The sequence below is a fragment of the Carcharhinus amblyrhynchos genome, chromosome 8 (assembly GCF_965287045.1).
Source record: "Carcharhinus amblyrhynchos chromosome 8, sCarAmb.v2.hapA, whole genome shotgun sequence".
Taxonomy (NCBI): Eukaryota; Metazoa; Chordata; class Chondrichthyes; order Carcharhiniformes; family Carcharhinidae; genus Carcharhinus; species Carcharhinus amblyrhynchos.
This window is the reverse complement of record NC_137331.1, coordinates 49,355,918-49,378,634: the sequence shown is the minus strand read 5'-3', so window position 1 is coordinate 49,378,634 and position 22,717 is coordinate 49,355,918. Positions and strand designations below refer to the sequence as shown.

Below are 22,717 nucleotides of genomic sequence, written 5' to 3'. Positions count from 1 at the left end.
CAGTTGGAACTCTGAGACAGACCGACTGGGTGAACTGGTCTTCTTCTCTTGTTTGTCACTCGAATATGATTGTAAGCATTAATCACAGCCATCTGCAGCAGTAAGTAGGCTCACACATCACCTTCAACAGAGCTGAATGTCATCACTGTACTAGTGCACAATAATTGATTGGGACTTCAGCTGATGACAGCAAACTTTCAACAAATCTAGAAAGGACTGTTAACAACCTTAACAATGAATGAGATTTCACTAGCAGCTGTAACATAAACTGGACCAGCTAATCTAAGCATAATTTTCTGAATGTCCTGAGGGATGATATACAGAGAAAAGGGGAAAATATCTGTGACAGCGAGAAAACGCAATTGTTGTTCCAAACAAACAACTAGCAGATTACTCAATATATATAAATATCCATCAAAATGTACCCAGCTTGGCTTTTTAAGAGCATATTTAGATCTGGATTAACTTTAATTGCAGTGATAATAAATGATGAAAAAAATCAATACATATTGCATTAATAGATAACATACAAAAACTAACTTTTCAAAACATTTAAATGTGAAAAATTTTAGTCAATCCCTACAATTGTTTTTTCAAAAATAAAAACATATTTCTTATATCTTTATAGTTCTAAAGACATGAGGGGAAAAAAATCAAATCCAAATAAATATTTCAATGTCTTTCTTTAGGAGATCTGACTCAGAAGGAGTTATCCTGAGTAGGGATAGTTTATCTTTCACATTTGATATAAACTGTTACTTTGATAAAAAAGTCACAGGAGCAAGGGTGGAAACTTGACTGGAGTGGATGACATGAGAAGAACTTGGGAGAGGAATGGCACGTTGGAGATGTGAAGGTTTGGGTTTCTTAAGAGGTTGATGACAACAAATTTTAAGGGACAATGATTAGAAAGAGAGGGAACCATTAACAATATCAGCTAACATTGGCATCTGGAAGGGAAGTTAAATGGTCTGCAATTCAATGTGAATGGGGTCAAGGTAACAGGAAATGAGGTGAATAGACAAGATAAGCAATAGGCTTAAGGCAAGATAGGCCAGAAACTATAAAAAAAATGAAAGCTCAGGGATAAGGGAGGGAAGAACTTAAGAAGTTTGGCCCATTGGGCTAATGGAAGAGAGGAAAACTGTAGAGGCAGATGACTAACTGGTCTTGATCACAGCGACAAAGAAATTCATGAGCTCAGTGCATAGACTGACAGAGGTGAGAGTGCAGCAGACAGAGAGATGAGATGAGATTAAGAAAAAGGATGGCAATAGACAAAAGAACTCTGGGGTTATGTTTATATTTCAGAGCAATCTAATTCTGGAATAGTGATCAGTGTTAACAGTAGAGAGAACCAACAGTGCTTTAAGTGACCCACACAGACATTGGAGTGAATGGTGAAACCAGCTGTCTGCAACATCTATTCAAGTCTGCTCAGATTTAACACAGGGTTATACCTGCGAATGGCCTTCGTCACACCTGCTTTGTTAATGTAATCATCCAAACCAGCTCTCGGATATGTTGTTCTTTTACCTCAACTAGGAATTTCCCAAAACTGCCAAGAATGGGCAATAAATAGTGTCCTAGTGGGAGATGAGGATTAGATGTCCATGGTGAAAAGCAGACAATTAGCACCAGGAAATTGAAAACTGTTGAAGTGACAGAGGGTATTGGAAAATTTGTGGATATAGGTGGAAAAAGACTGGATGAGACAAGAGAAAATAGAGTTGAGGTAAGAAGAAATAAGTTCAGTGGGGTTGGAATAGGTTGAAATGATAGGTTTACCAGGACAGTCCTGTTTGTAGATCTTGGGAAGGAGGTAGAAGTATAGATATGGAGTCAATTAATTTGGAAGCCATTAGGAAGAACTCGAAAGATGAGATGGGATAAATTACAGTCCTGGAAGCAATGGCTTGATATTTGGTGGTAGGATCACAGACCAGAGTTTATTAGGAAGTGTTGGAGCATTGCTGTTCTGCTTCTGCTGGGCAAAAGTTAGTTCACCAGAGAACAACTACAAAACCCTTACAAGCTTTGACGACAGTGTTATATATTTTGCTTCTCCAACAATGGTGAAAAAAAGTGGGTAATCTGTAGAGGTGTACATTTTGTTTCAACATGCCACCCAACTAAAAGGTTGCAGACTTAAGTTCATGCTTGCCATCAACTGAATATACTCATCTTAGTTGGCAAAGAATGAACACAAGTCCATTCTTTTCAGTCTATTCTTTGACAAAAAGGTCAGCTGGACTCGAAGCGTCAGTTTCTTTACAAATGCTGCCAGACCTGCTGAGATTTTCCAGCATTTTCTCTTTTGGTTTCAGATTCCAGCATCTGCAGTAACTTGCTTTTATGAAAGAATGAAGGAGTGAGCCCTTTTAGGTGTCCTCAAAAAATGTATGTCACTTAATAGTTTTCAAAATCAGCACCAATTTGCAATTCGTAAGCTTTTGTGAATAAAATGATCCTGAGAACATGTTCATATTTATTTTCTTCATCTTTACCAAAATGACTTACTTTATTGGCAAGAAACAAGTAATAGGATGAAAATAATTAAATTTCAACTAATAAACCATTGATTTTATAATTAGAAACATATCTTAAAAATGTTAGTTTTAAATGAACTATAATGTGCTTCACTTTTGCACCAAGTCACTTACTCTCCATCTACTGCTGGTCTTCTGCACACACAATGAAACTTTCCACCAAAGTCAATATAAAGGTCATCACCCACGATATGGAAGATTCTACCAATTACTATTTTGTCTTTGGAAGGGCCCATCTGTGTCAGAGGAGACTGTCTCAATAACGATGCAAATGAGTCCACTTTCTGCGAAGTTACCTAAAAGAAAACATTAAGGCATTTAAAAAATATGTATTGGAGCCTTGTTATTAATGCAACTCCAACTTAATCTACTCTTTCAAATCATACTTTGTCTATATAGCTAACTCCAACAAAAATAAATTAGACTTGATTTTGCAGAAGTAATGACACAAAATTGTCAGCAAATGCTTTCGCCACTCCTTAGATACTGACAGCAACTTTCAGAATCTGCACAGGTCCCGTCAAATATGGGAATCAAAAAGGTGCTTTCAATGATCCCTATACTTCTCAAAAGGATCTTCTGATGAAATTCCCCAATAAACTGATAAGAACTTGCCTTGTGTTATTAAACTTGCTGTAAAAGCCTGTTGAAAGGTTGGGCATCGTTAAATGAGATACAAGTTTTTTTTAAATTAGTGTCATAATTGGCCTTCATTAACACTACAATCAAGTTACTATGAAAATCCCCTAGTTGTCACACTCCGGCGCCTATTCGGGCATACTGAAGGAGGATTTAGTATGGCCAATGCACCTAACCTGCATGTCTTTCGGACTAACAGGATTTTCAACAACATACTAAGTTTATAATACTGCTAAACAGCCTCATTGCTCCTGATAAACTAATTTTATATTTGTGCAATTTAAAATATCTCGATCATGGAAAAAGATCACAGGATCAAAAGGATCCAACCATCTGAAGAATCAGCAGGCAACACAGATTGATTGGCAGGTGGTGGGACTTGTGCACACACTTGGGAGAAAGGCCCTGGAGAGCTGCCAACCAATCTGATTATCTGGCAGCTCTCCAGCAACAGCGAGGAACTGCATCAGGAAGCCCAAGACCCAGTCTGGGAACCAAGGAAAAGGCAAGAGTCATGGACCTCAGGGCTGGCAGGGTAAGGAAGGTTTGGAGGAATCATTAATTTGGGAGGGGGCTGCAGAGAGATCTGGAGGTCACCAGGTCTTTGGGAAGGAGGCATGCCCAGAGCAAAACCCATTCCTGCAATTTCAAGTTCCCCCCCCCACCCCAAGAAACCCCCTGAGGGAGGAGTTTAAAATTCTGGCACACTTTTTTTTGTTTGATATTTCAGTTTTTAGTTTATCTCCCAATCATTGATTTTGCTCCCCAGTAAATCTTAATTAAAGAAAGTCAGTGGATTTTATCTCCTGCTTTGCTGTTTGTGAAAATATTTCAATGTGATGGGTTATCTATCCTGTTTGATTACATCACTGTTGCTGGGTGCCTGGAATCCCTCTGGCTTGGCGTCAGATTCAAACTGATGTCAGGAAATGAGAAATCCATGCCCATTAGACTACTATGAGCAATTTTCTTTGAGGCCAGCGGTGAATACTTAACCACTGACTGTGAATCTCAGACCAAAAGTGTAACTAAAGATTTAATTGTTTAATCCTGCTATCACTAAGAAAGCAGCCTGAGCAACGGTTTTCAACTCTTTTGAGTGAACATCCCATTCCATTTAGATAGAGAAGACATCAATGTGACAAGCTGAAAGGCATCCTTCTTTCCTGCAACTATTCTATCTTCCTGTCAGGGTCAGGAAACTCCCAGGAATCCTTTCTATTCTAATTCCAAAAATATTGTTAGCAAGACAAGTTATTGGAATTCAGCAAGAAAAACAAGGAGCTACAAGGTCTGCAACTGCAAAGAATTAAGTTGGGGAACAGACTGGCTAAAATCCAACAGCCTCGGAGAATCTTTGAATTCTCTCATCGTCTCCTCATGAACCAAGATGACCAATGTTATGAGCTAGAGAAATAAAGACTTCCGCAAATCTTCACAGAATAATCATTCCTCTATAATGTGTCCCAACTCTATTTTAAATGTAAAAAATCTTTGTTCAATCAAAGTCAGTCCTGGAAAAGCAGTAAGTAAGCATTTGTTTGTCTCAAATGCTTCTATAAACACTTTCCTCAAAAAGCTAAATCTTGGCAAATTTCTGGCTTTAACATCCAACTCTGGTAACAATTATCATTCAATAGCTGTAATTTACTACATATAACGAATGCTTTTTCTTTTGTATCGTACTCTGCGTTGGATTGTTAGTCTGATATCTAAATTGGCAGCGAGAAGCCAACAATACTGTGGAGTTATACCGCGGGCTACGCATGATTGTGAACTGCACACTACCCAGTAGGAGTGAGCTTTATGTATTCACAGTTGCTTGCATACATGTACAGAGCTTTGCACCAACTTTTTTTTTAAAACTGTGAAAATGCCAGCGAGACTGTCCCCTTTCACATCATTAAGATTGCGATAAGTTTATAAAGTTCTCAAGTCCATAAATCATCTTTTCCTAAAATTCTGACTTCAGTGAATACTGAAGTTATGCTCAAAAACAGCTAGGTTCAAGAAACAGCAACTTATATTTGTACTGCACCTTTAATGTAATGAAACATCCTCAGGTGCTTCACAGGAGTTTTATAAAACAAAATTTGACACCATGCTAGATAAGCAGAAATTTGATCATATGATCAAAAACTTGGTAAATGGGGTAGGTTTTAAGTTGTGTCTTACACTTCAAAATAAAGAACACTTGATTAATTATAATTGAAAATATTTAATAACTTTTATTCTCAATGATGAAACAGATCAATGACAAAACTAAAAATGATCTATGCTGTAGTGTACTAGAACTAGAGTTACACACTGTTTTTGCTCAATATACTCACAGCATCACCCAATGGTCAAAAGTACAACCACACACATGCTGGATCACTAGAAAAGGAGCAGACCGAGCTATGTAAAAAGTACTAATGGTTAAAGGATGTAAGTTAGCTTTAATGGGAACAGTCAAAAACATTTCACACATCACTTCGAAATAACTTGCCATTTTTATTAAACCTGAGATCTTTAAGTATTCAAATATTCCAAGTCCTAACAAACAGCATTGACATCAATTTAATGACACAGTACAGAAATGCACCAAACAAGATTCACAATGCCTACTTCAATCCATTTGCCTTGTGTTTTGTGCAGTCTATTGCTGTGCAAAAGAATTTTTTTCTGACAACATAAATTAGATAGAAAAACATAATAAATGCAATAAGCTATTTACAAACAGATTATATTTGAGAGAAGCATTTGTCAAATATGACAGGATAGCTTCTCAAGTTTTTCTTTTAATCACATGCGGACTACTTGAATTAGTCATTGGAACTAAAGGGGATAGAGATTCATTAATTAGCAAGAATTGGAAGGGAAAAGAAAACTTGCCCTTTTCATAACTGTGCGGGCACCAACTGTTCAAGAGTATACTATAAGAGATGTTATGTAAATTTCTCAAATACAGTTAATATTAAATAGGATTTGCATTCCTATTAGCACTCAAATATTTCTGCACTTTGATGTGCTAATGACACTAATATTTTAGCAATAATTACTAAACAATTTCCTTAAATAAAATTCAAAGTTGTCGGTTTTGAATTTCTGGTTTATTATATATGTTGTTTCATTGAAATGTACAGGATTTGTTGCTTAGTTTTGAGAAATAACTTAAATATTAGGATCTCAGAAAATTCAGTGGGATCTCAATTTGAAACCAACCCAAATCAATGGGAGAAATGACTTGTGTCTCTCAACTTGAACTTTAAGGCAAGAATACAGTTCCTGATCCACCAAACTATAGAATTCTACACATAATGGTGCTAAGTTAACTATTACATAGTACGAAGTAATAACCCCACATGGAGATGGACACAAATTCAATAGCTACTTCTGCTTGTATTTCATAATAAAAGCAAATTACTGCAGATGCTGGAACCTGAATCCAAAAAAGAAAATGCTGGAAAATCTCAGCAGGTCTGGCAGCATCTTTAAGGAGAGAAAAGAGCTGACGTTTTGAGTCCAGATGACCCTATGTCAAAACTGAATCACAAAGGGTCATCTGGACACGAAATGTCAGCTCTTTTCTCTCCTTACAGGTACGTGGTATATACTCTTGCAACTCGGCCAACATCGTCTACTTGACACGTTGCAGCAAAGAATGTCCCGAGGCATGGTACACTGGGGAGACCATGTAGATGCTAAGATAATGGATGAATGAACACCGCTCGACAATCACCAGGCCAAAGTGTTCTCTTCCTGTCGGGCAACACTTCATCAGTCACGGGCATTCAGCCTCTGATCTTCGGGTAAGCATTCTCGACACACGAAAACGCAGAATCGTTGAGCAGAAACTGATAGCCAAGTTCTGCACACGAGGACGGCCTCAACCGGGATCTTGGGTTCAAATATAAGTAGAAATCAAAAGAGAAAATGCTGGAGGGCTTGTCCATAGGGGATGGCTTCTTTAACATGTTTAGGGTGGAAGCTGGAGAAGTGGAGCATCGTGAGGTTATCCGTGGGCTTGCAGTACAGTGAAGTGCTGAGGTAACCGTCCTTGGAGATGCGTGTGTCCAAGAATGCAACCGATTCCGTAGAGTGGTCATGTGAGTCTGACGGTGGGATGGAACTTGTTTATGTGAGTCTGACGGTGGGACGGAACCACAGAAAGTCTGCAGAGAGATCTGGATAGGCTGAGTGAGTGGGTGAGGACCTGGCAGATGGAGTATAATGTTAGCAAATGTGAGGTTATCCACTTTGGTAGAAATAATAGTAGGAGGAATTATTATTTAAAGGGTGAAAAGCTGCAGCATGCTACAGTGCAGAGGGACCTGGGGTCCTTGTGCACGAATCGCAAAAACTCAGTCTGCAGGTGCAGCAGGTGATCAAGGCGGCGAATGGAATTTATAGCGAGGGGGATAGAATATAAAAGCAGGGAGGACTTGCTGCAACTGTACATGACACTGGTGAGGCCGCAACTAGAGTACTGTGTGCAGTTTTGGTCCCCTTATTTGCGAAAGGATATATTGCCCTTGGAGGAAGTACAGAAAAGGTTCACCAGGCTGATACCAGAGATGAGGGGGTTAGCTTATGAGGAGAGATTAAATAGACTGGGCCTGTACTCGTTAGAGTTTAGAAGGCTGAGGGGGGAATCTTATAGAGACTTACAAGATAATGAAGGGGCTAGATAGGGTAGAGGTACAGAGATTCTTTCCGCTCAGAAAAGAAAACAAAACTAGAGGGCACAGCCTCAAAATAAGGGGTGGGGAGCCAGTTTAGAATGGAGCTGAGGAGGATTCTTCTCTCGGAGGGTGGTGAATCTCTGGAATTCTCTGCCCATTGAAGTGGTGGAGGCTACCTCGTTGAACATATTTAAGTCACGGGTAGATAGATTTCTGATAGACAAGGGAATTAACAGTTATGGGGAGAAAGCGGGAAAGTGGAACTGATCCACTTCAGATCGGCCATGATCTTATTGAATGGCGGGGCAGGCTGAAAGGACTAGATGGCCTACTCTTGCTCCTATTTCTTATGTTGATGTCATCACATAGTTGTTTGTGATTGTTTGCCAATGAGTGCAAAGGAAGAAAATGTCATCGATGTATCTAGTGTAAAGTGTCGGCTGAAGGTTCTGTGCAGAGAAAAGGTCTTGCTCGAACCTGTGTACGAAGATGTTAGCATACTAAGGTGCGAATTTGGTCCCCATGTCTATTCTGTGTGTCTGCATAAAGAACTGGCTGTTGAAGACGTTGTGGTCCAGGATAAGTTGTAGAATTGCATCTGGAGATTGGCAGTTGGCAGCGTTGAGTACTGAGGCAGTTGTAGCAATGCTGTTGTTGTGGTGGATGCTGGTAAAGGATGCCAAGACATCCATTGTGACAAGGAGTGCTCCTGGTTCAACAGCTCCGTGTGTGCTGAGTTTCTGTAAGAAGTGCATAATGTTGCAACAGAAGATGGGGGGGTTCTTTGTACAATGGGTTTCAGGATGCCCTTGACATAGCTGGAGAGGTTCTCACAGAGTCCCATTGCCTGATACCATGGGACAGCCGGATGTGTTGGCCTTGTGCATCTTCAGGAAGCAGTAGAGATCTCCAATGCAGGGAGTACATGGGTTAAGAGCGTAGAGGGTGCTCTGAAGGTCCGGATCAAAGGTGAAGGCGAACATCTCGCCAAGGCCACCCTCACACTCCAACTTCTTGCCTTCAAACAACTGCACAAACAGACATTGTCCACAGCAAACTACCCAGCCTTCAGGAGAACAGTGACCATGACACCATACAATCCTGCCACAGCAACCTCTGCAAGACGTGCCAGATCATCTCACATGAGAACACCAGATTCTCCAGCAGGTACACGGTACATACTCTTGCGAATCAGCCAATGTTATCTACCTGACAAGCTCAGCAAAGGATGTCCTGAGGTATGGTACATTGGAGAGACCATGAAGATGCTATGATAACAGATGAGTGAACACCATTCGACAATCACCAGGCAGCAGTGTTCTCTTCCTGTCAGGGAACACTTCAGCAGTCACAGGCATTCAGTCTCTGATCTTCGGGTCAGCGTTCTCCAAAGTGGCTTTCACATCACACGACAACATAGAAATCACTGAGCAGAAACTGATAGCCTAGTTCCACACACATGAAGACAGCCTCAACCGGGATCTTGGGTTCATGACACACTATCTGTAACTGCCCCCCCCACAACTTGTCTGGGCTTTCAGAATCTCACTAACTGTCCTGGCTGAAGACAATACACACCTCTTTAACCAGTGCTTAACCCTCTCTCTACTCACATTGTCTGTACCTTTAAAACTTCATTACTTGTAAAGACTTTCATTCCAACCATTATCTTGTAAATTGAATCTGTCTCTATGTGCCCTGTTTGCGAACACAACTCCTCACTCACCTGAAGGAGCGACACTCCGAAATCTTGTGCTACCAAATAAACCTGCTGGACTTTAACCTGGTGTTGAGACTTCTTACTGTCATCCCTCACATTGATAAGCATTATCAACAGCATATAAAACATACATTTAAAAAGGAAAAAAGGCTTTTATTTACAATGGCATTCGCACATTAAGGGTGTCCCAAAGCCGTTTACATCCAATCAAGTACTTTTTCTTTTGAAACCACTGTTGTCATGTACAGAATAATAATTCATGCACAACAAAATTCCCCAAAAAGTCATGTGATGGCAACCAAATAAATTGCTTCAATGATGTTTGTTAATAAACATCAACCGGACGTTGGGCAGAACACCATTACCCTCTTCAAATAGTACAATGACATTGTTACATCCACCGAAAAGAGAAGAAAACACTTCACTCAAAAGATGGCACCTCCAACAATGCAACACACTCTAAGTATTGCATCAGAGTATCAGCCTGGATTGACACAAATCTCTGGAGTGAAACAAATCCACAACCTTCCCACTTGGCCAAGAGTACTCCAACTGAGTGATAGCCAACACCACATTTAAAGGTAACATATTACAACAATCCACATGACAAGTTTTATAAAATGTTGTAGATAATGAAAATGAACAAAGATTACGCCAAATGCATAACTTTGTTATGCAAACAACTATAAATTTAGAAATCTGAACTTTGACCAACATTCAAACCCAACTGTTTATTTAGAAAAAACATCTTTAGTTTTAGCTTGGAATGGTAGAGGAAGCACTGAGAAAACAACACAGGTACTGAAACCCTTATCCAGTGTCTGAAAATTGGCCACATTGAATGCTGGTGCCCTGGGTAGCAATGTAAATAAACCTTTTTTAAAATTTTTCATACTTTATTTACATACTAGGCCTGGGACATTTGGTCCCGAGCTTCCCATATACAAGAGTCCAGTACCAGTAGAATACAATGAGGTAGATTTTTGACTTACCACTCAGGCTGTAATATGGTAGAGCATATCATACAATCTTTCCAAAAACTCTCACATTTGGCATGCCCTCAATTTTAATGGAATTATGTTTTATAAAAGATGGTGATCTTTTCTGGCAGATTTCCACCCACGTGGTGAAGACAAAAATCTATTGCAATACATGGCAAGGAGCAAGGGGACAGCCTGCTTTTATCCAAGCTCACACTATTCTTGTCAAAGAACAAAGCTCTCAAGAGGATGACCAGAATGAGGATGGGGTTGAGGGGCAGAAATTGATTCTTTTAAAAGTAATCAAAATCTAAGACCTGGGTTCAAGGTGCATTTGCTAATCCTAAAATTGCAGACACAAGAATTAGAGCAGTTTGCCTAATGATCTGTCCAATGTTGCAATGCCTACACAAGTTAACAGAATATGTTTATATGAATTATTGTATAGCAACAAAAAAAGGCATTTCTTCCACATAAAACAGTAAAATATTTTATGAGACATTCTATGTTTCTCTAATTTTGCTTTAGAATGCACATCAAGAGAGCAATAAAGGAACAATTGCTCTGAAGTGCTATGCCACAGACTAATAGCATGTGTGGTTGTGGCAATGATTTCCCACACTGATCCCCTCCCAATCTTGATTGTGTCGCCAGTGAAAAACATCAGAGACCAAGAAATTTTCTGGTTTTGGGGAATGGCAAATATAATGCAGTAAAGCCGCTAGCAAAACAGTACACAAAGGAATATTGTAGAAAAGCTTTACTTTTTCATCTGTGGTTAAAATGTACTTTTGTCTGCATTAGATTATTGATTTGACTCCTATATTATTAATAGTGCCAGGGGGTTAAAAATCTTGACTTAATCAAGATGGCCAATCTTTTCAAGGCGGCCCAATGCTAGTACAGATGGGGAGAGACAATCAATGCGACATCGTCAATGTTTCCCATATTTCATGAAAACTATTTTAAAAATACACATTTAATAGGGAAACAGGCACACGAGTGTCAAAGGGGAATTGCATGTACAGTAGTGATCTGTGACTTGTTCCAGTTTAAAGAAAATTTTAAGATTCTAACATTGATTGACTGTCAGGATATCTAAATGCACCAGTTCTTTGGTATCCTCGATGGCCAGATGGGCACTGAATACTCGCTAATAATGCTGACTCCATGATGTAGGGAAGGTCATAATGAAGCAGCTAAATATAGTTGGGGTGAGAATATTTCAGTGACAAATTCCTACAATATAGTACTCCAGGCACTTTAAAGACTGACTTTCAATAACAGCAACTAACTTCTTTTCTGTCAGCTATGGCTCGAGCCATTGGACGATTTTGCTCTTAACCCATGTTGATTTCAATTTTTCCAGACCACTTAGTTCAAAATTCTCTATTCTGGCACTCAGCTCTCCCATCCAGGTGTGGATTAAAGTTGTGACAAGGCCTGGAGCCAAGTGGATCTAAAGGGACCCAAACAAAGCAGCAGCAAACAGAATATTGGTGTTACTTGATGACATTGTTGATAACTCCTTCCATCATTTTCCTGATCAAGAGAAGCAGGCTGGTAGTATAGTGACTGACTAACTAGATTTGTCCTGCTTTTTTAAAAACAGAATTTACCTGAACAATTTTGCACATCACTTATATCATGGCTGCACGACAACTGTTTGGCTCAAGGGACAAGTAGTTCTGTTGTGTCTATAGTATTAGAGCTATACTCTGTAAATTCACTGTTTCATATTAAATTTTGTTCACATGCCTGTCCTATATTTAATGGCTTAAATCTCAGAGTACATGTTAAGTCCAACTTCCAAAGACAATCATAAGGTGGCATAAATACATTTTAGTTGGTTGGTGTATAGTAATAAAGGTTCTCCGATCAATTCTTAAACATTCTGTCGTTTACCTATATAGCGGGCATTTTAGTGCACTCTTTCGGTTATAAGGAAGGGCACTTCCACTTACATGAATGGTTGGTGTTGCAATTGACGCCAGGTTGTGGGGGAGAGGAGTGGTTGGTGGAGATAATAAATTTGCATTTTAGTTTTTCTAAAGTCTTCATCTTGTTTCAGATGAATGATGAAATTTCAACTTTTTTAGATTGCAAACCATACTGTTACTAAAGATAAGTCAACTTGCACCGAAACTGGACAGCTATACAATTAAGTGATCTACCAGGTAATAAATGACTTGCTGGCTAAATAAATTATGAAGCCACAGTCAAAGTTATTTTTGACCCATATGGAGACTTTGTATCAAATAAAAAACATAATTGCTCTTGAGGGAGTGCAAAGGAGATTTACAAGAATGTTGCCAGGGCTTGAAAATTGTAGTTAAAAGGAGAGATTAGATAGGCTAGGGTTATTTTCCTAAGGGGTGATCTAATTGAGGTGTACAAAATGATAGGGGCCTAGATAGTGTACTCAGGAAATACTTGTTTCCTCAAGCTGAGAGGTCAATTACCTGGGGGCATAGATTTAAGGTGATTAGTAGAAGAATTAGAGGGGATGTGAGGAAAAGCTTTTTCACCAAGAGGAAGTGGTGTTCCGGAATTCACTGCCGAAGTTGGTGCTCGAGGTTGAAATGTTAACTCATTCAAAAGGTACCTGGATTGGCATCTAAAGTATTGCAATATGCAGGACTATAGACCAGGTGGAAAGTGGGCTCAAAATGAGTGACTAGTTCATTTTCTCTTTTTTGTCCAGTGCAGATCCAGCTGAATGGCTTCTTTCTGTACCATAACTTTTCTATGGTTCTAAGTAAACTCAGCAATTTTAATAAGCATACAACTAAATTATACTATAGGTAGCTTTATAATTTTAAAAATAGTTCACTTTGTAGCCTCTTAGAATTAATAAGGCAAGACTCTCTGTATAAGAAAATTACCAAAAATATAATTTCAAATATACAATTTAATAAGCCCCAGATTTTAAAAATAAATTGTATCAAATAATAAATATTAAAACAGTTGTGGCGAGAAAAATTTTGCAATAATGTTCCACTATTAGTACCTTTATCATATGCTTTGTAGCTATTATCCATTAAAAATCTTGAGCACAGTTTGGCCTTCCTGTATGTTTAATACTTACAACACATAATGCTTTTTCTATCATGTTCAAAGCTCATTATTATGTTTGCCTCGAATTAAAAACTGAGTTCCCAATTTGTACCTTTTGTATTCTCCACAGCACACCTTCCCACTTGTGTGATACTTTCTCTGCTTATGAATCGGTACTCAGTTCCTTACATTGCCTCTCAACACTTCCAACTGCTGGTGGCCCTTAATCCCCGAATTGTCTCTGCTGCCTCTAACCCCCATCACTCTCTTCTCCTGTCCTGATTCCCCCACCCAGTTGTTCTCTCCCAATCACATAAATGCCCTATTGATACAGTTTTGATTATGACCCCAGAATTGGCTCTCAATTATTTTATAAATACTGAACCTTAAATCACAACAATCAGTTCTCAAAAATTGCAAAATGGTGGCTTTTTATAGGAATGGGAAAAGGTGTCTAACAACAACTTTCTCGTCATCGAGCAAGGATACACACGCAAGTAACTTTAGACTGTCCTTGTTAGCATACCTAACGAATAGCTTCAGACTCTTGATTCCCTCAGTGTTCAGAAAATAACTGCTTTCCCCAATCATAACACATCCTGTGCCTTTTTCCTATACTATATTCCTGCATCCTGAAACCACACCCCAAACTGGTTCACCTGTTGCTCCATATGCAGGCCCCCAATGCTTCTACACCCTAGAATATTCTACACCCTAGGATCTGGATCCTACCAGAGAGCTCACTGACCAAACACCACTGTTCCCACTCACCCCACCTTCAAAAATCTTTCCTTAGTACTGCCACATCTTGCAGAACTCTCCACAATCTGCCAACATCTTGATGATCCAGAACTAAAAGATCACTCTTGACAACTGCCTCACCCTAGCATAACAAGCTGCCATCTTTCCTAATTTGCTCTGAAGCTCTACTTTCTAAGACTTACCACCTGTGAACAATGCCAGAAGCGATTCGCCAGTAACTCAAATATGCCTTGGTCATATAATAACAAAATTACAGTTTATGAATTAAATATGTTTAGCATTTACATTCAACTGCTATTGTGAAGACAACAACCCAGCTGAATAATAATAACAAGAGTCATTAAATGTTTGGAAATTCCAAATCTTAAAAACAGAAAATTTCAAGATTGACAAATGCGTCACCTGCTGCATCTCCCATCTTTTCAGAGACACCTTATATACTCAAGCAGAAAACAATTAGTTATTTGGTAGTATGGAACTTGAATATTGCTGGAAAATGGGTGATATTGTCAAAGTTTTTCAACTTGCACTCATCAGGGCAAACACAAGAAAACCAGATTTCAAAGGGAACAATAATTAAGACAGCATGAGAAAGTGTGTGCTGAGTGGTTAACATATGGATTCTGATTGGTCACAGTGTTACCATGGAGAATGCATAAGAGAACAATTATCCCCCAAGATGTTGTTTAATTTCCAAAAAGCAAATCAGGTCTGATTTTTCAGGGCATTGCCATGGAGAATGCAACAAGGAACGATTATACCCCACACTTCCGTTTAATTGAAAAGGGCGCAATGCCTGGAAATATTCTGTTCGCAGTGGACAGGCCCCTGTGTATGAACATGTGTTGCTTCTAGCAAGTTTAAGTGAGTCTCAATGCAAGCACAACTGAATCTTAAATTGGTTGTTAGTGTAATTCTTAGCATACTCAGGATTAAGTACCATCCAATCATGCAATCACATCTAACTTCAGCCACTATGTTCAGTTTTGCAAGCATGGGCTGGTTGAGTATAATCAGTACCCTAACTGGTTGGAACAGCCAAGGAGACCATGTTGTTTAATATGACCCACCTGGCAATTATGTATAGCCTACATACCTGCATAGCAGCAGCACAAATTTATATACTACATTACTAATTTGTGTGGTAGACAGAATGTCTATTTGGCTTGTCAGCAGCATCGTGTTAGTGGATAATACCTCATGTGTTGCTACGGCATAGTCGCAACATCAGTAAGCAGGCTCACAACACGAGGTTAAAGTCCAACAGGTTTATTTGTTAGCACAAGCTTTTGGAGCACTGCCCCATCATCATGTAAGCGAAGAGTTTGCTGCATAGAATGGTCTGTTTGAGGTTGCGCGGTTATTTGAAGTAGTGGAGGTGGGATGGTCTTGGCGAAATGTTTGTTTTCATCGATGACATGTTAAAGGCTCCACAGAAAATGTTGTAGCTTGTATGCAATTGTACTCAGCAAACTACCCAGCCTTCAGGAGAACAGTGATCACGATACCAAACAACCCTGCCACAGCAACCTCTGTAAGATATGGCGGATCATCGACACAGATGTCATCATCTCATGTCAGAACACCATCCATTAGGTATACAGTACATACTCTTGTGACTCGGCCAACATTGTCTATCTGATACGCTGCAGGAAAGGATATCCCGAGGCTTGGTACACTGAGGAAACCAGGCAGATGGTACAACAAAAAATGAATGGACACCACTCAACATAATTGTTGTATGAAACCTGAGCAATTGTCAGGGAACACTCAGCAGGCATAGGCATTCAGCCTCTGATCTTTGGGTAAGCGTTCTCCAAGGTGACCATCGTGACACACGACAACGCAGAATCGCTGAGCCGAAACTGACAGCCAAGTTCCGCACATGAGGACAGCCTCAACCGGGATCTTGTGTTTATGTCACACTATCTGTAACCCCCATGACTTGGCTGGGCTTGCAAAACCTCACTAACTGTGCTGGCTGGAGACAACACACACCTCCTTAACCTGTGCTTAACGCTTTCTCTACTCTGCACCTGAAAAGTCTTGATCACCTGTTAAGACCAACATTCTAACCATTATCTTGTAATTGTGTTTGTCTCCATATGTGCCCTGTTTGTGAACTGAACTCTTCACTCACCTGATGAGGAGGCAACACTCCAAAAGCTCATGCTATCAAATAAATCTATTGTTGGACTTTAACCTGTTGTTGAGAGACTACTTACTGTGCCGACCCCAGTCCAATGCCAGCAACTCCACATCATAGTAGCAGCATGATATGGTTAACTTCACCTGTTGCTCAAATTTTTGAAATACCTTATTCTTTTTCAGAATTCTGAAGTAGATTGAATATTTTTCAAAGCCAAATGTGACAGCCTTAGTCCCATTCTTGAGTTTGCATGATATACAAAGAACCAAGAACAAAGAACAACCCAGCACGGGAAACAGGCCCTTTGGCCCAACGAGCCCGCGCCGCCCCTTCAACAAAGCATTTTCCTACACCTACCCTGTGTGTATGTGAATGGAACCCCTAATGTAGCCAGATTCAGGGGAGAATAATGTAGGGTCAATTTGGTACACCAATCAGCCTAAGAGCACATCTTTGGGGTGTGGGAGGAAACCGGAGCACCCGGAGGAAACCCACGCAACCACAGGGAGAATGCGCAAACTCCCACAGACACAGGCCCAAATCCATGTATCTGCACAGCTAGCAGTGATAGTCACTGAGCTGTTGTGGTGCCCGTCTGCTGGTCCAGGATTAAGCACGCACAACGACACGAAGTACTAGGCCACTCTTGGAAGCTCCAAGAGCAGCCCACGCATGACCCACCGTGTGCATGCCCCTCGTTTGACAACAAGGTGGACCGACACCTGTGGATTAAAAGAGACAAAACATTAACATGTAATACTACATTTCCAGTGTCGTTCCAAGGCTCTGACCCCTTTTATACTGTCTACTATAACCCTCCATCCCTGTTTCGCTCATGTGTCTAAGTAAACTTTAAACAAGTCCAACGTGCCTGCCTCCACCACCTTACTTGGTAGCGCATTCCATACCCCCATGACCCTCTGCGTGAAAAACCTTCCTCTAATATCCAAATTATACTTCTCCCCCCTCACCCTTAGATGGTGACCTCTTGTAATTGTCCCCAGTCTAGGGAAAAGCCTACCACTGTTGACTCTATCTATTCCCTTCATTATTTTATACACCTCTATCAGATCCCCCCTTAATCTCCGTCTTTCTAAGGATAAGAGCTCCAGTTTCTCCAACCTTTCCTCGTATCTCAGTCCTTCCACGCCAGGCAACATCCTGGTAAACCTCCTCTGCACCCTCTCCAGGGTCTCCACGTCCTTCCAGTAGTAAGGTGACCAGAACTGGACGCAGTACTCCAAATGCGGCCTAACCAACATTCTGTACAACTGAAGCATTAGATGGCAGCTCTTATACTCTATACCCCTTCCTATAAAGGCTAGCATTCTGTAAGCTTTCTTCACAACCTTCTCTACTTGTGTTGACACCTTCAGAGACTTATACAGTGAGCAAGATGTCAAGAAAAAGATTACATTCACTACATCTCTGACTAATGCTCTCCAAAGGGAATAATGAGAACATCAGATTTCAACAGACATGATAATTGTTGTATGAAACCTGAACAATGCCATCAACTTGGAATGTAAGATGCTCATGTGCATCTGTCGGATCGTACCCTGGGCTGAATGAAATCTGAACCAGGTTAAATCAGAGGAAAGGATAAACTTGTGTTATGACTGCAAGGAGTATGTATTTTCAATTTCTGCATACTTTGTGGTTTCTGGAAATTCCAGAATAAACCACCTCCCACCAGGCCATTCAACCATAACTTAATTCTCAATAATCTCAACTGGTGGGCGGCACGGTGACACAGTGGTTAGCATTGCTGCTTCACAGCGCCAGGGACCCAGGTTCAATTCTGGACTTGGGTCACAGTATGGAGTTTGCACATTCTGCCTGTGTCTGCGTGGGTTTCCTCTGGATGCTCCGGTTTTCTACCACACTCTGAAAGACGCGCTGGTTAGGTGCATTAACCCAAACAAGCGCCAGAGTGTGGCAACTATGGGAATTTCACAGTAACTTCATTGCAGTGTTAATGTAGGCCTTACTTGCAACTAATAAATTAACTTTATAGACCCTAGCAAGATATGAGTAGAAATGTACCATTTTATGATTCTAATCCATTTAATGACGATGATTTTAAATCCACAATTTCAATTAGCCTTCATAACATGTTCACCACAAGGGCAGACATCTCATCTTTTTACATGCATGAAACTTTCACACCTCTAAGATTGTCTCTGGATTACGTAGAGTATATATAGTATGAGTGAACTGAGATGTTAAACTTTCTGTTCTACTGCTTAAACATTTAAGGAAACCACTTTTCTATTTCCCACAAAGAAACTGGTAAGACAATTAAAAATATTGCAACTGTTAAGACACAATGGCAGCAAAACATCCAAGTCTCTTACAACTTCACAAAGAAATATTGATTCAATTGTTATACTGACTCGGATGTTGTGAAAAAATAATGGTGCGTTTACTGATGCATTACCATCACTAAATTTCCAAAATCCTGGGGGGATTACCATTAACCAGAAACTGAAATAGACCAATAAACAAATACTGTGGATACAAGAGCAGACAAGAGGCTGTGTGTTCTGCAGAGAGTGACTTAATTCTTGACTCCCTAAGCCTTTCCATCCATCTACAAGCCACAAGTCAGCAATGCAATACTCTCAAGATGCAAGAGCAGCAAATGCATGAGAGCACTACCACCTCTCAGTACTCCTCCAAATCACAAACCATCCACACTCAAAACTATATTGTGTTCCTCCACTGTCACTGGGTTAAAATCCTGGAATACCTTCCTAACAGCACTGTGGGTGTACCTACATTACATTGACTGTAGTCGTTCAAGAAAGCAGCTCACCACCACCACCTTCTCGAGGACAATTAGGGATAGGCAATAAAGTGCTGGCCTAGCCAGTTATGCTCATAATCTGTGATCAAATAAAAAAAGTACTGAAACATTACATGAACAAACAAGTAGATAAAAGAAATAAAGAAAATCCAGTGAATGATTAGCATTTTCTTATGACTAACTGCCATTCCAATTTGATGGGCTATCTGAATTGGCTTTCAAGTTCTATGTCTGACCTGCAGATGTGAAGGGTTAGGTAAATGGGCTATCTGAAGCTACGTGCGCTCCCTTTGACACTTGATTTCGCCTCTGCACGTTCCCAGCAAAGTCTCTCAATGTGTTCAGTAACATCCTGAATGAGCTTTCTGATTTTGGTTAGTCACAAGCCAGGGTCTCCTATGAGCTGGTAGGTATGTTTGACCTCTTCAGGGATGCTTAGAGGATATGCCTGAAGCATTTCCAACTGTAGCGATCAAGTTCCAGAAGAAGCAATTGCTTTGGCAGTCTGGTGTCAGGCATACAAACATGTGCCATCCAGCAGAGTTCATTTTGAGTGACAATGTAATGGCATATATTTTGCCTTGCTAAAAAGCTGGAATACGATTCGCAGCAAAATGGAGAGATAACAAACAAAATCAGCTTAATTTCAGAATTTCAAGTCAGGCAAAGACCAAGGCAGGAGGTAACTTGACACTTCCACATGCTGCACTATCACTGCCTCAATAAATAAAACATTAAAATGTTAAAAGTTTAAAAAGTTCCTAAGGAGTACCTATAACTTACATAAAGAGCTGACATTCAGCAAAAGTTTCGCCACCATTTGCACTGGTGAATTAAAATACCGTGCATACAGGTGTCCTCCTTTTGACTCATGTCTATCTGAGACTGTATATCACATGTTCTACAACACCATAGTAACTGATTACATACAAGGCACAGCATGTGTTTTATCAGTTACTTGATGTATCACAATAAAAACTGCTGCTTCACAGCTCCAGGGACCTGGCTTCGATTCCTGGCTTGGGTCACTGTCTGTGTGGAGTTTGCACATTCTCCTCGTGTCTGTGTGGGTTTCCTCCCATTGTCCAAAGATGTGCGGGTTAGGTTGATTGGCCATGCTAAAATTGCCCGTTAGTGTCCTGTGATGCGTAGGTTAGAGGGATTAGAGGTAAATGTGTAGGGATATGGAGGTAGACCTGCGTGGGATTGTGATCAGTACAGACTCGATGGGCCAGATGGCTTCCTTGTGCACTGCAGGGTTTCTATGATTCTTTCTATGAAAAACATTAATTTTGTTAAATGGGAATTCACATCCTATAATGAACCTATAATGCTCATCACTGGGTGAATATCCAGTAAGCCGGGGAGCATGATACTGAATCCTTGGTTTACTTCAAAATAGCTGACTATTCAGCTGCAGAAGCAGTAGGGATACCCAAACTCAAAGGCCGAAAACAAATCAGGGAACTCCTTCTGATCATTGGCTAAGTAGTGTGGACTCTAGTCAATGACAGAATCATTTATCTTGTTCCCAAGGATGAGTGGCTTGCAGACATTCACTGCTTACATAAGAAGGGAACCGAATGGGTAAAGTATCAGAAGGCTGGGAAGACCCATGGATTGTGCTCCTGTTTGTGACATCACCTTCAGGAGAGGGTGCAACAGCAGGAAAATTAACACACACAAAAAGAGTTTCAGTGCTCATGCCTAAAATGCAACTTGATGTAGTGTACCATAACGTAAACTTAAGAACACCCAAACAAGACAACAGAACCAGCTGTCTGAAACAGTAAAACTACAGTATATTGGAATTAATTGTTCTAATAGTAGATCATATAACAAGTCTCCCTCTAGTGTTCTATGATTTGCAATTTATGCTACATTGCTCAGTGATGCCACCATGTGGATAGTTTTAGGAGCAGCAGAATAACAGCAGTACTTGATACAAACACACAGGAGGGTAAAAGAAAAGCAAATTACTGCAGATGCTGGAATCTGAAACAAAAATAGAAAATGCTGGAAAATCTCAGCAAGTCTGACAGCATCTGTGGAGAGAAAATAAATGATGTGGATATGCCGGCTTTGGACTGGGGTAAACACAGTAAAAAGTCTGACAACTCCAGGTTTACTTCAACCTCTCCATTTCGAGAACTCTCCATTCACCTGACGAAGGGACAAACCCCGAAAGCTTGTGGGTTTACTATCAAATAAATCGGTTCAACTTAAACCTGGTGTTGTCAGACTTTTTACAGAGAGGAAATAAAGCCAATGTTTCATGATTGGATGACCCTTCGTCAGAGCTGAAGACAGTAGAATATAGGATGATATTTCTAAGTCATTGCAGATGCTGGAATCTGAAACAGATTGAAACAAATTTATATTATTGGTTGGGAGATTGACAAATATGTTATCGAGATCATGGCTAAGAAGGGTACTGATATAGGTCATTAAGAGATCAGAATGCGTAAATGACAGAACAAAAGAAAGCAGTGTGTCAAAGGACAACCTGAGACATGTAACAGAAGGCCCTAGCTTGGGGGGAGGGGGGAGTAAAAATAAAAAGTTAATAAATGTGATAAAATAAATAATAAATGAAAGCAGTGAAAGTGGAGGGAAGAGTTTATGCTCTGAAGTTGTTGAATTCAGTGTTAAATCCAGAGCTTGTAAAGTGCCTAATCAGAAGATCAGGTTCTATTCCTACAGCTTGCATTGGGGTTCACGAGAACATTGCAAAAGGCCAAGGAAGAACAGGTGGCCGTGAAAGCAGAGTGGTTTACTGAGGTGGCATGTGAAAGGAAGATCTGAGTCCTGCTTGTGGACGGACCTAAGGTGTTCTGCAAATCAGTCTCTCCGATATAAAGTAGATCGCATTGGGAGCAGCAAATACAATAGACCAGATGAAAGGAGGTGCACTTGAAGCACTGCTTCGCCTGAGTTGAGTACTTAGGCCTTTGGATAGTGAGCAGGGAGGAGGTAAAGGGGCAGGTGTTGCGTCTTGTGTGATTGTATGGGAAGATATCGAGGGCAGGGAATGAGGTGTCGGCTGTGATGCAGAAGTGCACCAGGGTATCCCAGAGGGAACGGTCCTTGAGGAATGCTGATAGGGTGAGTGGAAGACGTGTTAAATGGTGGCATCGTGCTGCAGTTGGTGGAAATGGCAGAAGGCGATCCTTTGAAGGCGGAGGCTGGTGGAGTGAAAGAGAGTACAACAGGAACGGTATCCTGGTTCTGGGAGGGAAGGAAGTGGGTGAGAGTAGTGGCACAACAGATGGTTGGAGATGGCTGAGAGCTCTGCCAACCAGAGTAGGTGGGAAACCACGATTAAGAAAGACATTTCAGCTTTTTGGAAAGTGGCATCATCAGAACAGATGAGGTGGAGGTGAAGTAT

At 40.4% G+C, this 22,717-nt stretch overlaps 1 protein-coding gene across 1 annotated transcript in view; it reads right to left on the bottom strand.

Moving 5' to 3' along the window:
• Nucleotides 1-22,717, bottom strand: part of LOC145346593 (tumor protein D52-like) — a 183,294-nt gene that overhangs the window by 66,753 nt on the left and 93,824 nt on the right. The window contains exon 6 of the mRNA XM_080194053.1: nucleotides 2,664-2,845. Within this exon, the coding sequence (XP_080050179.1) occupies nucleotides 2,664-2,845 (182 nt within the window). The remainder of the gene's footprint in view (nucleotides 1-2,663; nucleotides 2,846-22,717) is intronic.